The sequence below is a fragment of the Primulina huaijiensis genome, chromosome 13, assembly GCF_012295235.1.
Source record: "Primulina huaijiensis isolate GDHJ02 chromosome 13, ASM1229523v2, whole genome shotgun sequence".
NCBI classification, from domain to species: Eukaryota; Viridiplantae; Streptophyta; class Magnoliopsida; order Lamiales; family Gesneriaceae; genus Primulina; species Primulina huaijiensis.
The window spans coordinates 15,957,315-15,973,610 of NC_133318.1; the positions used below are offsets into that span (position 1 = coordinate 15,957,315).

The following is a 16,296-nucleotide window of genomic DNA, read 5'->3' on the forward strand; positions in this document are numbered from 1 at the left end:
CTAATTCAAAACATGTTTCAATTTAGTCTACCATTACTCCACAAAAGCAACCATCTCAAGAATAAGAAGAGATACCAACAGAACAGATCGTTGATGATCCGAACCGCAAATACCTACATCCATTCACACAGAACAAGAAGCACATGCACGTGAACTGACACACACTTCTCCACCAATCTCACCTCCGAATTTTCAGGATCAAGATCAAGGATATGTCACAAAATTTCCACAATTTGATGGCATGCATTTCATTCATCAATCACTGATGAATATGCATAATGATATCATTGGAATTCGGGCAGATCGGATGACATCTTTTCTGGATCTTGATCTTTTCAAGAAAAATCTTTCTGAATAGATTACTGAAGTGCTCAAAATTATGAATATGCACTCAAGTCAGAATCTGAACTTAATCATACTCAAAACAGGCATACTATTGATCTTATCTACCGAATTGAGAAGCCAGAAGCCGTGCTGACAGGATATATTGAAAACCTTAGGATTCAGACCTTCGAGATGGTTACGTTTTTAAAAGGTGAAAAGGGTGATGTCAAAAAATGGGGAAGCCAAAAGAATAAAACAAATCTCAATTTTCCTCCTCATCATCTATGCACAAGAAGCCATATGGTGGAAGTTCTGGTGGTAGTGGTCGTGGTCATCATCACAGCAGCTCAAGTAACACATACAAACCAAGCCACTCCTCTTATCACATGTTCAAGAAAGGATAAACCAGGAGATAAAACTCTTACAAAATTTTCAAGTTTTATTGTTGCACATGAATATATGTTCTTATCTCTTATTTATAATAGACAACATAAAAAATGGAAAAATTGTTAAGGCAAAATTTATATATAAATTTTGGTGATCACAAACTAAACTAATCTAACTCAAGCTTATATAAATGTAGATTATTAAACTGAACTAGACAAGACTACAAGTACGATGATCAACCTATGATGTTACTAGCTAAACTTAGCAAACATATCGATTTGTTCAACTATTTTGATCTGATAGAAATTCTTCATTAGCACGACTTGAACCAAACTGTTTAAACAGAATAGGTGAACATGAAGATTGGTATGTTTTCTGAAGACAAAAAATCTATCTATGAGTTTATAATAAAGTTGTCAGCAATAATAAAAGAAATAAGATCTGTTTGTTACTCATTTCAGCTAGTGTCCAAGGAATTTTAATTGGCTGATACTATATTTGACAAAACAACGAGGACACGTGGTAATATATGCATAAATGTCGGCTACCAAGTACATATGTGAGTACCGTATATATTTATTGACGTTGGGTACTGACACCTATAAATAAGGAATGCATCAAGACTGAAGATCTCTCCAAAAATGCTAATGCTTTATCAATCTTCATCAAACATTCAAATCGCACATCATCCTTCAAAAGCTTCATTTTTAAGTTTTTCTAGCACACACTAAGTTTCTCATCAGTTCGATTAAGTATTGATATTCTGCACTTTGTATTCTCAATTATCGTTCACACACGAGCATTTTTGTATTGTGAAGCCTGTTTCTGAACAGATCAAGTTGAAGAAAAAAGTGCTAGGAGTTTCAACTTATTAGGGTTGTGGAACCGAGCTAGAGTGGGTTGGTACAAATTGTTGTACCGATCAAATCTTCTAGTAGAATCCTTGTTGAAACAGAAGAAACGGAGACGTAGAAGCTTACCCTACAAACTTTCATAAACAATTTCTTGCCCCTTTATTTACTACTATTTACTTGTGCTGCTATGATATCATCTATGCTGATAAGTCAGTTGACGAAAACTGAGCTTTTGTTATTATATCATACTCGCTAAGTAATCTGAGCAGTTTCTATACTTAGAACTTGTTTTTAGTAGCTCAAATTACTCAGCCTAAAAAAATGTAATTTCTCAAGAATTTTACGAATTTTGATAGTACATATTACTAAAATACTAAAAAAAATATAGTCAATATAAATAATTGTAAAAAAAAGAATATGTAATAAAAAAGGTGAGAGAACCAAAACTATTACACTATGGATCGAATCGACTAAACCTGGTCACGATATAGGATTGGGCCTAGAACCATGACCGTAACCAGCCATAGACAAGCCGATTACGGTTTTTGCTTTAACAAACCGTCGAATTGTGTGGTCGACCAAGTCGAACCAACGTATTGGCTATTTTTTTGACTTTTTTTATTTTTAAATGTACCGCCATGATCAAGTGGTCATTGAAGTTAAACGATCATGATGAAGTGGCAGTTAAACAACCCATGACCAGGCGGGTTCAAACCCTTTGGATCGACCATTATTATTATTATTATTAAATAAAAATGAACGGCCACAATTTTCATCAACGGTCACGATCAAGCAGCCATTGTTCAACTGTCGACCTGAGGGTTGAACCAGACTTGAATCGACGTGTCGACCGTTGCAATTTTTCATAATTACAATTTTACTCTATAAATACCCTCACCCCTTTCATTTTTTCCGCACAATTTTCTTTCACTCTCTTACTCTCAAGCTTTATTTTTCCATCATCAAAATATCATTTGTCAATTATTGTCAATTGTTCATTTATTTTCCTAATTATTTCAATTTTATTTTTATAAAAATGACTTGATCAAATAGTATGGATAAGGGAAAGAGTATCACATCCGAGTTGGATGATCGCGATATTCTTTCATTCAATATCAATGATTATGATATTTATTTTTTCCGATGAAGAGCAACATCAAGAAAAAGAACCCCAACCAACACATCACCAATTCAAGAAAGTATGAGCAATATGATAGCCTTGAGAACTCGAGCGGACCAAGCGGTGCCTCGGCAGTCTCGCACTTCATCTAATATCTTCACCAAATATTTCGAAAAAAGTGACGCTTTCATCCGGTGATTCTCAAGACAAATGCAAATATTGTTCGAAAACATAAAAATTTCAACTAGAAGATGGTGATAAAACTTTAAAGTCACATATTGAGAAAATTCAGCCAGTGGAAATTGGTATTGATCGTTCTCAAACTCAAATTCCGACATTCGCGTCTCAAATTGGTAATTATTATCAACTATTTAAATATTTTGAATCTCAATTTATAGAAGCAACGACTAGATATTGTGAGACTGAAAAACTTTCTTTTAGTTTCAGTGATAAATTATTTTTTGAAAATTGGTTTTCAACCATTGCAAATCCTTCTATTAGACGTATCTCGTAAAATATAATTAAATGCACGCTTAAAAAATTAGTTCTTGAAATTTTTTTTAAAGAATTTGCTACTTTAAATAGAAAATTTTCTTTTTGTTCGGATATTTGGAGTGATCACTGACAATATTGTTCATATATGAGTATTACATATCGTTGAATTGATAGTTCTTGGAATATTAAAAAAAGATTGCTTGTATATATATGTTTTAACGAACCACATATGACACAAAAATATATTTTAACTTATATTTGTTATTTTAGAATAATACGGTTTAACTTCTCAAGTTTTTTAATTTATTTTGATAATGCTAGTGCAAATATTGTTATTTTTAAATATCTAATTAAAATATGTAAACCATCATTAGGTGATAATTTTTTTTATATTAGATGTAATGTCATATTTAAAATTTGTTTGTTCATGATTAACTAAAAAAAAATTAGAATATCATTTTAAACAAATTAGGACCTTATTCATTATATGTGCACACATCCCAAAGTTATGAAACTATTATCATCTTTTGATTGTAAAGATTTATTAGGAATGTCAATTCGGGTAATTCGGGTGGGTCGGGTCGGTTGACACATGATAGTATAAAAAACTGCTCAACCCGAACCTGAACGAACCCAAAAACTCTCAAACCGAACTCGAATCCGGCTAACTCAAATCAACCCGATTTTGATTTTTTTAATAATTAAATAAAAATTCAAAAAAATTAATAGTTTTATTTAAACACATAATAATAAAACCTCTTTTATATATAATTTGTTTAACTGTAAAAAATTAAAATTATATTTATTAAATCAAATAAACAATTGTTTAAAAAATTTAAAAAAATGCACAAAATAAATATTAAATGATGAAAAATTATGATATAAATATACAATATTTTTTTTTCAAATATACAATATATAAAAATATAGACAATATTTATTATTTACATATTTTTAAAAAAATTAAAATTTTCAAGTCAACCAGGGTTTATCAGAACCCGATTGAACCCGATTACTTTTTCGGATCAGATATCGGGTCCAACATAATCTAACTCAAACTTGAAAACCCTTAATCCACACCTGAGTTTTTCCGTTCGAACCGGTCGGGTTGGCTGGTCGGGTCATATTTTGACACCCCTAAGATTTATTGTGTACATTTTTCATCAAAATGTATAAGCTCGTGATATTTATTTATTTTAAATGAATGGAACATATGCACTAGTATTTGTGAAATTTTAAAAGTGTTTAATGATGTCAGCGACCAATTATCCGACTTCATTTAGGTTTAGCACATTATTGCAATATTGTGTGTACTTTTAGTGAAAATATCCAATCTGGTAATGATGCATTGAATATATTTAGTCCATGAAAGCAAAATGGGAAAAAAATTAGAAATTCCTAAAATATTTTTATGTGTTCTTTTTAGATCATAGACTTAAATTAGATTATTTACAAGAAATACTAACATTATATTATGATTTTGTCTATTACAAAAACAATTTCATCTATCTCATTGATTTTGTTTAATATTAAAACTCATTTAAATGATATTTATAATTAATATAGCATCAAATATGGTGTACAAATTATTGAACATGGAGCACAATCCATTAGCATTAGTATCAGAGCTTCTAAACTTACTTAAGGCCAACTTTTATTAAAGGAACAAACGAAAAATTCACGAGGATCCTCAAGTTCCAGTCGGAAACTTGAGAATTATTTTACTACTACTTTTGATTTTAGTGATGGAGATGAAGAACATTTCGACATAATGCGATGAGGTAGCAAAAAACACAAGTATATTTAATTTTGTCTATAAAAGCTAAAGAAATTTTAGATTACCTCATTTCGATAGTTACAGTGGAGCAATCTATTAGTATAGATTAAATACATTAGATGAGAGACATTCTAGCATAAGACCAAAAAATTTCGAAATCTAATGCTTGCTCAATGATTGGTCAGAAGCCGCTACCCGAACACAATATATTAAAAGTGATAAAGACAACCAAAAAAAACTAAGGTAACATTCGGAACACGGCGATAGGAAATGTGGTTGATTGAGCAATGTCACTCTTAAAGATAAGTATTTAAAAATAAGCGAACTACGTATGCTTTGATTCCTCTACATGAAAAATAGATATGTATTATAACTATATAAGTGCAAGGCTTTTTAAAAATTTATATTTTTAATTTTTTAAATGTGTATCAATAAATAAGAATGTTTTTTATTAAAAAAAATATGACGGTTAACCAGACACAGACCTAACAGTTAAACGAATCTGAACCTGGATCGCATGGTTCACAACCCGATATACGGTTAAGGATCGGGATTTTCCCAACCTAATTCGATGGGTCTGATCCGGACCCAGATTCGCACTCGGCCCGTGACCAGGTTTAAAATCGACCCATCTCATTGATATTTGACTTTTAAATAAGTTCAATTTATTTACATTAATATAAAAAAAAATCAAACTAAAGATGTTATTTATATTAAATAATTATTAGTTAAGAGAAATCAATGAAAAATAATAAGATATGATCAAAGGTCCAAATTCACATTTTTATATAAAAAAAATATCTATAAAATATTGCGAAAGTCATTGAAATTTTGTTTACACATTTGCGAGGTTATATGAAACTCAATAAAAATCTCTCAAATTCACAAAAATTTATCATTTAAAAAAGTCATCTATTCTCTAGATTATATACACCCCACTATCATAATAATGAATATTATAAATGAAGTGGATGCCGATCAATCTCCAGCTGCTCGCATGGATTATGCGAGACTTGAGATGTTACTACTCACGTGTATGTGGTCGGGTCATTTGGGAAGGCCCCTCAAAGCTAATATCCCTTGAATTATGCCATACCAGCATATACCTCCAAAATTGCTCTTTTTTATTACGAAAATGACACAAAGACATCGATCATTGATGTATATCCATTTATATAATGACAATTCCTTACTTGCTGTATCATTGCGAAGATGGTATTCCTAAATTAATGCCGCACCGCTTCATATAAAATTTCATCAAACAAAATTCCTTGTACATATACTGAATTATGCAAACAGAAAGCAAACCATGTGCTCTTGATGAATAAACGAAACATAACTTATTCTCAGAATAACTGGGGAAGTAACCAGATAGATGTCAAGGAAATATTTTTAATTCGGAAAGATGAGCTATAAGTTTGTTATTTCCGGTGAAACTTCAAACTTAACATCCGAATATCGACCCTATATATTCCACAAAACATAACAGAAGACAGACAATCTAGTAATGGAATCAGTAAAAATCATATACCGTAAACAACCGGATATTTTCCAGATCAATCTCAGCCATGCCATAACCAACTACGCTGTTTATAGTCCAAATTATCCACCTCCCGCCTTGAGCGTGTTACTCAACCTGTTCAATTGGTGATAGAAGCAGAAGTAAGGCGAGAGAACAAAAATACTTGGAAAGGACAGCAAGACTGATACTGTAACATTGTTTCATTAAAATGAGAATACAAAACTCTTGATCCTAAAGAAATAGAATTGTCTTTTAGGGAATATAGAGTTGGACTTGTCCATCACGAACATCACTCCACAATTCTATATTAAGTTGATGTGGAAATCGCAATATCGCCTATCCCAGAAAAGCTGAGCTCTTGCAGACTCACTCTGAAGACTATACCCTGTATCAATGTTATTATCTGACCTATAATGAGAGCCTTCATAAGTATTATTGGCAATGGCTCAATGTAGCCCTCCATAGACCAGTCTTTTAACTCTTAACAAAAGTGTGGCTGTTAAGATATAAGCTACTGAGCTCTGAGAACTAATTTAATCTGTATGAGACCCTAAGTACAGTTTCACAATTTCTTGTCAGACTCATAACAGCTGATGCGCCGTTTGAGTGAAGAACCTAATGAATGAACATCTAAGCAAAAATTCAAAAGGATTACTGTAAAGTCCGAAAATCAGTCCAAGTAAACCGCATGCGTGGAAATTACTTAAATTGCTTATTTATTTTATTTAATTGATTTAAAATGCTTAAATGATATATTTTATTATGATTACATGTTTAATTGCCTAACTTTGCATTATTTCATGAATTAAGGATTTTTGTCCAGATATTCGATATTAGGCCGGAGAAAGGAAATCGGGGACGATCAAGATGAAAATATTTTTTATTAACTATTTTTAAGGCTCGGTAATATGATTAAATAGGATTAATTTTTCTAAAAATGCTGAAGTCCAAATTTTTTTGGAGGCGAGTCTTATTTTATTCGAGAAGCCGATTTTAGTCAAACGAAGAGCTTTTATGGATCCGAAAGTAATTATTTTGAAAACGATTTTTGTAAACTTTTATTTATGATTAAATGGGCCTTAATGGGCCCAAATTAATTAGGATTAAAGGGCCTAATTTATTCCTAAACAAAAAAGCCCTAAACCCTAAATTCCTACACCTAAAATTTTAAAATAAAACAAACCCTAGGCCTCTAAAGCAGCCGCCCCAAGCACACACAACACACACCAAATTCGAGAGTTTCAAGCTAGGATTTGAAGGCTAGTCGCTCCCTAATCATTCCTACTCGCTACCCCGCGCCAACGATTGATTATTTGAGTGTTGTTAACACAAATGCACGTTTCTAAACTTTCTTTTTGTACCATTCAAATCATAATATGCATGTTTATTGTTTTTAAGCATGAAAAATGTTTAGATCGAATTATTTAACGTTTCGACATAAATTTTCAAAATTTTGACGTTTATACGAACGTGTTATGAATTCTAACGGGATCGCTGCCAATATGAGACGTTTATGGATAGTAAAAAGTGTCGTTTAAATGGTAAACAAAGGCTGGACAGTAGCAAAGGACGTGTATGGTGGAGGCTTGAAAGTTAGGTTTTCCTTGCATGTTTTGGGATGTTTCCATCGGCTAGGTGGGGCAGCACACCAGGGACCGGCCAGGGCTCGGGTAGGCTGCGTTTAGGGGCCAGGAAGAGTACTAGGCTGGCTGGAGGGATGGCTCGGCGGTTGGAGGCCAGCCGCGAGCTCTAAGGGCTTGTTGAGGCGCACACATGAGGGAAAGAAGAGGGGGACCACGCAGCTTGGGGCTGGCTCAAGGCTGGTCAAGGCGAGTCCAGGGTGGTCCAAGAGGGTGGCTGGTGGTCTAGAAGTGGTCTGGTCCAAGGTGGCTTGGGGGTGGCTCGAGAGTTTTGGGTGTGATGGCTTGATTTGGGAATAAGGGTTCGAATATGGGTTAGGGGAGAGATGGGGCCCGAACCGGGGTCAAGGGAGATGGTTCATGACTCACAAGGATAGTTTAGGGATGAAAAATTTATGTTTAAAATTTAAAGGGCCCGAACCGGGGTCACGGGGGATGGTTTACGACTCAAAGGGGTAGTTTAGGGATAAAAAGTTTATGTTTAAAATTTGGGATGAAAATATTAAGTTTTGAATTAATTAGTGTTCAAAACGCTTTACGATTTAGCTATTAAGTAATTGAATCGAGAGGCTCGGGTTTGCGTTTAAGAAAATTAGTAGAAGTCAAAAAAATTAGTTTATATGAAGGTTCAGGATAGGCTCGAGTCAAGAAAAGTAAGAAAAAGTAAAAAACGGGAAGTTTGGGGTCCAGGAGTAAAATGATCATTTTACATCCCCGTGTAGTTCGAAAGGTCTGGCAGTGTCCCGAGCAATCATAACACATGCTAAATGATATTTTAAAATGTTTATGATGAAAATATGATATTTTTTACGATATATGCTGAGGCTAAATGATTTTCCCGAAAAATGTTATTTTATGATTTATTTTGAATGATACGATATTTTATAAATAAAAGAAAAAGAAAAATATTTTGAAATATGTGAATTGACTATGACATGGAGAATATGCGAGGGATCCATTTTAAGAAGGAACAGTGAAATTACAAATTTAATGGAAATATCGTGAGGGAAAAGCCCCAGAGGGAGCCCAATATCGGATTTCCATGTTTGGCCAGTGACGAGAGTTGATGACGCCATGCTCCCAGGTACTTGGTGTATATAGACTGAATAGTCGACCAGAGGATGAATGATAAAGGATAGTAACTTGAAGATCAAACTTCACCCAAAATGATATATGATGATGAAATGATTTGTGATATTGCATGCTTAAATGATTTACGATTTTAATGCTTACGAGTTCTTATGTCATCCTATTATAGTAAATGATGTATTTTAAAGCTGTATGTGCCTGTATATATATTATTTGTTATGTACGGTTAGAACGTGATGAGTCATTAGACTCACTAGGTTTAAATGGTCGCAAGTGAGGATGATGTTAAGGGAGGCGCTAAGCTTGAGTCGATCGGGTCCGGCAGTACACTCTCGAGGGACATTAGCATTTCCGCATTAAGTTAAAGTTTTTTTACATAAAGTTTGAGGGTTCATTTTATAAAGATTTTATGCTTTGGTTTGAAGTTGGAGGTTGAGTTCTTCTTTAAATTGATTTATGATTTTACCGTTGACGGCTTATGGGATTTTATGCATTTCGAATTTTTAAACATGATTTATTTTGTATGTGTGAGTTTCGAATTTTAAGGTATATTTATGAAAAAAAAATTCTAGTATATTTTAAGGAAAAAATGAGTAAGGGATGTTTAAATTACAGCATTGTCATGGACTACCACTAAAAGCTATTTCACTAGGCAAAGAAAAAGAAATTGGGAAACATCAGGTACGAAAGCGGTGATTTGAGTTTACCAGTCCAAGCCCTCAAAGAGGCCCTCTCCTTTTATTGCAGATGTTTTAAAAATAGCCCATTGACGATTCTTTATTTTGTGCAACTCTAAGGCCTCAGTTATAGAAGCATCATCAAGTGCCCCAGGTAGATCCTGTAAATGGTAGATTTTTTTGTGATGCATCAAGCACAAAGAAGATTGAAACTCTAAAAGCACCAATGTTGCTGCTAAATTAAGCAAACCTGTTTGTTTGCAAACACGAGGACAACAGCACCTTTCAGCTCTTCCTCCTGACAGGAAGCCGTAATATTACAGGTTAATAGTAGAATAGGGGATCACAGATCAAGAATATATTCAAGCTTATTTAACATGATATTTAGAACATATTTGAGTAAATAAGAAGGGCTTGGCAACTTCATGCAAGAATCATATGAGAGAAAATATAAACATCAACGTTGCTCTTTCTGACTCCAGTGATCAAGACAGGATGGCCTTGTATTTAAATTGTGAGTTAAATATGGGAACTGGGGAAAGATTTTTCAAAATTATCTTATTCTCTCCAGTAATCCACTCCAGCTCAAGTTGATGGAACTGGGGAAAGATTTTTCAAAATTATCTTATTCTCTTCAGTAATCCACTCCAGCTCAAGTTGATTCCTGGCTGGGAGGAAGCAGAAATCCACTCCAGCTCAAGTTGATTCCTGGCTGGGGGGAAGTAGAAATCCACTCCAGCTCTCCCAGCGCTAAAGATGGCCGAAGTTACACAAATTCTTTTTACCCACTAATTCATTTCCAATATTGATGAGGAAAACTGTAAAACCAACACTTTACATCTCACTGTCTTAACTACAACTTGTAAACGGGTTGTAATTTAACACCCAAATCACACATTCTACCTGTCAAACCAACTTGTGCAGACCTCAAAGTAACTATTGTAGAGGGCCAGGAGATGTGTGTTTCAACTTTTGTATGCTCTACCTTTCCTCATCGTAATTTACCAATTACCACAGCCTAGTACCTACCAATCATATCTGAAAATGAACTAAAAACAAGGCAAGTGTGCTTCAATTAATCCATAATCTAAACTGCCCCAGAAAGATTGCCCAATATGTTATATCTGAAGCACAAAACATACACCGGATACAAAAATTGAACATTTCCAATATGGGGCAATAATAAAGATGAACAAAAGCAAGAGCACCTCCAGTGTCGCGTGAAATTCCTCTTTTGCAACCACCAGTCTATCAGTATCACTCGAATCAACAACGTATATAATGGCTTGAGTATTGGGAAAGTAGCACCTCCAGTAAGGCCTGGGAAACAAAATAAATGAATGCCCCATTCAACACGTTTCAGCTATGAAAAACAAGCACAATATGATTATCTTATGCACCATGAGTTCAAGTGGCTGATGACCTTGGGAGATGCGAAAGAACTCCTTGAACACAAATCACCAAACAATTGGACTACGACAGGGAGTTGCACTCAAAAGAGGAATAAGATGTTTCAAAGACCAGTTTGCTTTAACACAGAGAAAGAATAAGTTCAAAGAAAATTCTAGGGGGTTGATAATAATTCTGTTTTTATTTTATCCTGTGCTTGATGGAAGAAGTACCTAAAGTCTAACGATAGAAACTCATGCCAGAAGATCATCGAGATGCAATCAATTCTCTTTGTAAAATGGAAGCTACAGTTATCCCATGAGTCCAACACAGTAATCAGTGGAACGAACGCTCACACCATTTTATCTCTTTCACGGTGTGGAAAGATCCCAACGATCTTGAAGCACGGATAAAACATTGTAGAGAAACAACTCAATTCATGGAAATCAGAGCGTAAAGTAACGTACAGTTATTGCCATGTATTGAAAAAATAAAATAACTAACAACGAAATATAAGGGGGAACTTGGTTCAAATTATCAATATTGAAAAGCAGAACCCCTGTTTGACCAATAATATTTGAAAGTTGTAATTTCACTTAAGTTTATTTTCAAAATTTCAATCAAACAAATTACTTCCCCTTTCAAATCACCTATCAATTAGTAATCAGTATTTACTATACAAGATAACACTTTTCTCTCTACTTTTTTCAACCATTATACCATTTCATATCTTCAATACACGATCACTAGATATCATTTAATAATTTATCATATCACCATTCTAAAGATATTTGAATGCAATCTCATAAATAACAAAAATACACTGGGCTTTCTTAAAGATAGTGAATCAACTCCATAGCCCAACTGTAAGAAGTCAACAGTTGTTTGATTTATATCAGTAAGCTCATTATGTACGATATATGACTGAATATACAAAGTTCAACAAATTGTTTAAGCTAATGATAAAGGAAATTGAGTACATTCAGAAAGAATTCCCACACATATTGCCATTGAGAGGATGTAGGGGTACTCGTCTTGGAGCTAGAGCATGAAGCTGTTAATGAACAACAAAAAAATCTACTATTGGAAGATTACATTTAAGCCCCAATGAAGCCCATTGTCCATGTTTCTTAGATAAACTCAGCATAAAACCCAAATAAGGCTTCACCGACCACCGTAGAAGTCAAAGACCGGTATAAATTCCATTAGACAAACTTATCTTCTTCATGGCATATCATTACAATAAGAAATGCAATGCTCTTCTCATAAATCTTTAGAGAAGACGGCAAATCCCGTTTAATTAATTGTGATATTCTTTATTTATTTCCTCCAAATGGAGACATCATGCCTAATGCATGCCTTCACTATCTCAGTCACTAAAGCAGACTTTCCATCCAAAACTGTTAGAAAATAAAATAAAGATAAAATCAACAAGGAAACACCAATATGGAAATTAATAGCTTGGGAATTGTACAAGAAACTTCCACTACGCCTACATCAGGCAAATAAGCTCTACACTTCAGGGCGGTCAGAATTACCTAATACTAGTTTGTCCACCTGCAAACAGAAAAGGGAACACATCTTTGTTAAATTCAGACATTAGAATGAGTTCATTTAAACAAGTTGTAAAAAGTTAGTGAAACTACAGCGACAAGTAAAATATCAATTTCTTGATACAAAAATAAAAGAATAAGTGAATGTGTAGCTGATGACTATTCCGTTTTCCCAACTACAGTATGGGTTCCAACGAAAGCTTTTTCATCTCATTGTGACTGTGATATGGCCAAATAAACAATGGAATCACAAAAATGGAACTTAATATGTTAACAGTTAGCAATCAGGAAACATTCATATATTTGTACCAAACTGCAAAATCAAAGGAAAAAATTTGAATTATCACACCATGCAAGAAATTGAACTAGGACAACTTCATTAAATTCCACAAAAATAAAACACATTGACAATAATGTTAAAGCTGATCAAATAATGATATCCATAAAGCAACAAGTAATAAAATGATTGTATGTAGAAAATAAATAATGATCAAGAATATGACTAAGGAGTTATAAGGATCATCCACATACTCCTGAAAAATAGTAGATTGGGTGGTAGATATTTAAACATATCTTCATCCCAACTAGCAATTGCAGGTAATCTATAATCCTGATCCACACTCATAAGCCAAAGGGGCAAATTAAATTTAATCAAAATGAGACATCCACAAACTTGCAGAAATAACAACCCTACAATTATCTTTAATCCTTTTCCCACCAAAGCATCCCAATACCAACCCAAACATTTTGTTGCCACCACGATTTTAAGCAAGCAATTGGTTAAGAGAGAAGTGAAACTAAGAATTAATGTTTTTATCAGTTGGAATGACAAAGTAATACCCTTGAACCAAATAACCAAGCATCTTGCACTTATCCGTTAGAAGGCCCGTGAATCATAATTTGATTTTGCAATTCATGTTAATACCTTTCAGTATTCTTGTATTGTCATCTTAATTTATTCTATCCCATGGCTGCTTGCAAACTATAATTTTCTAGCACCATTAAACTGAATGAGTTGCTCCATTCCCTGTTAGAATCCTACAGTATCTCTGTCTCCAAAAAGCCTAAAATTTTTCAAAAACTTCCTTCAGCCTCTCCAAGCTTACATCTATAGCAACAAGAAAATTAAATAAATTTTAGCATTAGTGAATCCACAGTATAAGAAGTTTATTGTATCATATGCATGCTGTCATTGTATATATTGATTATTGACGATTCATTTATCACATAGAAGATAAGTTGGTGATATTATCTTCATGACATATCAGCTTACAATCAAATCGCATAAAGTTAAAATTTACAATATAGGACTATTAATGACTTTTTTATTTTAATTACAATCTAATCACCATTGCGTGAAGATGACCCTACCTAGTATCGTGATCTAACAACATTGCTATCAATGAATCATGTAATTAAGAAATAATCGAAAGGTCCTCCAGAGCCATCATAAATAAACTACAACGAGAACACTCTCGTAATTCGCAGACATCTCTTTGATTTTCACAAACTATAGCAACTTTTGATAGATGCACACAACGGAAATGAAAATATTATTCTCATAGAATTCAACGACACAAATATAGTTTATACGAAAACCAAAGATTTGAATGTAAAAAAAGAAATGTTGAGTAACTCGTTAATTATCGAAAAAAACTATGAAATAGCAAAATAAAAGAGGAAGGATAGATAGGGGAAGGAGGGTCATTTGAAGATTCAAGAACATAAATTGGGTAGTAAGCTTCATCAAGAGATCAAAGGTCTATAGTATAGATATGCTGACAATCTGTAATCTTCTGAAAAGGTCTATAGTATAGATATGCTGACAATTTGTAATCTTCTGAAAATAAAAAGAATGACTATGAAGTAACGATCTGTCATGATACCAGATACCAAGATTCAATCTCCTTATGAGTTCATTCTACATTCACTACACCTCTAATTTCACTGATAGCATTAACTCGGAAGCCCTTAAATCTTCTTGGTTTTCAGCTTAAATAAAGGATAACTGTTGGTCTGTTATTTTGTCATGCACGCCACAACTCACAAAACACCATTTCAGAAGAATGAGGATCTCTAATTGATCAAATTCTACAAATTCAATTAAAATAAATTGAAATTCACACGACAGAAAAGGTAGATTATCATAAATCAAGTGTAAATAAACTTACCTAAATCCCAGACTTGAAACTTGATGTTGTTATATTGCACGGTTTCCACATTGAACCCAATTGCTGCAATGACAGAATGACTTGTCAGTTATCAGCTTTAGAAACACACTTTTTCCCACCTTGAGCTCATACATCTCTCAATCGACTTCAAAATTGACACAGATAAAAAACTAGATTAGATTCTAGACAGCCCACAATAGTAGCAAGTCAGTTGGAGATCATAAGGTGATGATCCAAAATATACTATCTAAATTATTTCTTCCATAAAAGCAATTGCACTGCTAAAACATCAAGCTCACAATACAACTAACATGCTGTCATTATCCTAATCACACAAGAAAGAAAATTTTTTTAAAAAATGGAAACAGTGAATCCGTACTTGGAATAGTGGTGACTACTTCACCCATCTGAAGCCGATCTGAAAAATTAAAGAATACGAAAAAATAAAATAAAATCATCACACGAGAAGAGATTAATGAAACGAGGTCGGATAAAGTAAATGCATACAAAGAATCGTTGTTTTTCCAGCATTATCGAGCCCCAGAACTAGGATCCGAGCCTCCTTGTTTCCGAAAAGCGAAGAAAACAGCCGCGTGAAAGCTATTCCCATTTCCCCGCTTTTTACGTTCAAAATCACCAATCTTAACACCTACACTTGACGCCAAATCACAAGATCGGATCTAAGAAACACCGCAGCACCCTCTAGTTATTCCTGAAGGAAAAATGAATCTTCAGATATCCTTAATGCCAAAATTAGGAGAAACTGAGCTAGTAAGCAGTTGAAATCGCGCACCAGAAGAAAAGGTATTGGGATAAAAATTTTAGGGTTACTTCGAGGAAATGGAAGTTATGGCGGTGAATTCCGTACAAATGGAGGGATTGCTGGTGAGATTAGGCGTGTGATCAACGTCGGAGGCGCTATTCTCCATTTCATATACATAATTTATATGCTGTCATGGGAAGTGAAGGGGTCGACAAAAAAAATATCCGACTCATTTGAAATTTATTTAAAATGAAGGGTGTCTGAAATTTTTTATTCGGTGAAAGAGAGTTTTTTATTAATATATTAATTCAGACAATTAGGTAAGATTATTTAATATCATTTATGATTTTTATAATTTGTCTCCTTCTTCCACTTTAAGATCTCGATAATATGGTCTCTCCCTCCACTTTAAGATCTCGATGTTGGTTCCTGAAAGGAAATCAAAGAAATATTGAAGCAAAGATCATTTGAAAAACGTAAGTATAATTTTATAATGTAAGTGTTATTTATACCCAACTTTTTTATAATGATCTCT

General features: G+C 33.6%; 1 protein-coding gene across 3 annotated transcripts; it reads right to left on the reverse strand.

The window, feature by feature from the left end:
• Positions 1–6,255: 6,255 nt before the first annotated feature.
• LOC140991471 (ADP-ribosylation factor 1-like) lies at positions 6,256–15,979 on the reverse strand. 3 transcript variants are annotated; one of them, XM_073461434.1, is made up of 9 exons: positions 15,792–15,979; positions 15,506–15,710; positions 15,378–15,416; positions 14,999–15,061; positions 12,813–12,831; positions 11,094–11,205; positions 10,136–10,183; positions 9,916–10,046; positions 6,256–6,593 (listed from the first exon to the last, which is right to left on the reverse strand). In XM_073461434.1, the coding sequence occupies exons 2-9, from the start codon at positions 15,606–15,608 to the stop codon at positions 6,560–6,562; spliced, it is 549 nt and encodes a 182-aa protein (XP_073317535.1). In that variant the 5' UTR covers positions 15,609–15,710; positions 15,792–15,979; the 3' UTR covers positions 6,256–6,559. The 3 variants fall into 3 exon arrangements, with proteins under 3 accessions (XP_073317535.1, XP_073317536.1, XP_073317534.1); XM_073461435.1 differs by having other exon boundaries at positions 15,867–15,977; XM_073461433.1 differs by having other exon boundaries at positions 15,830–15,969.
• Between the last annotated feature and the right edge of the window lie 317 nt (positions 15,980–16,296).

What these genes read in the sequence shown, in the direction of transcription:
- LOC140991471 (XM_073461434.1), bottom strand. Translation starts at nt 15,608, where the DNA reads ATGGGAATAGCTTTCACGCGGCTGTTTTCTTCGCTTTTCGGAAACAAG. An exon ending in AATTTCACGCGACACTGGAG is followed by an intron (nt 10,184 to 11,093) that starts GTGCTCTTGCTT and finishes GCTTCCTGTCAG; the next exon opens with GAGGAAGAGCTGAAAGGTGC. An exon ending in CTCTTTGAGGGCTTGGACTG is followed by an intron (nt 6,594 to 9,915) that starts GTAAACTCAAAT and finishes CCAATTGAACAG; the next exon opens with GTTGAGTAACACGCTCAAGG.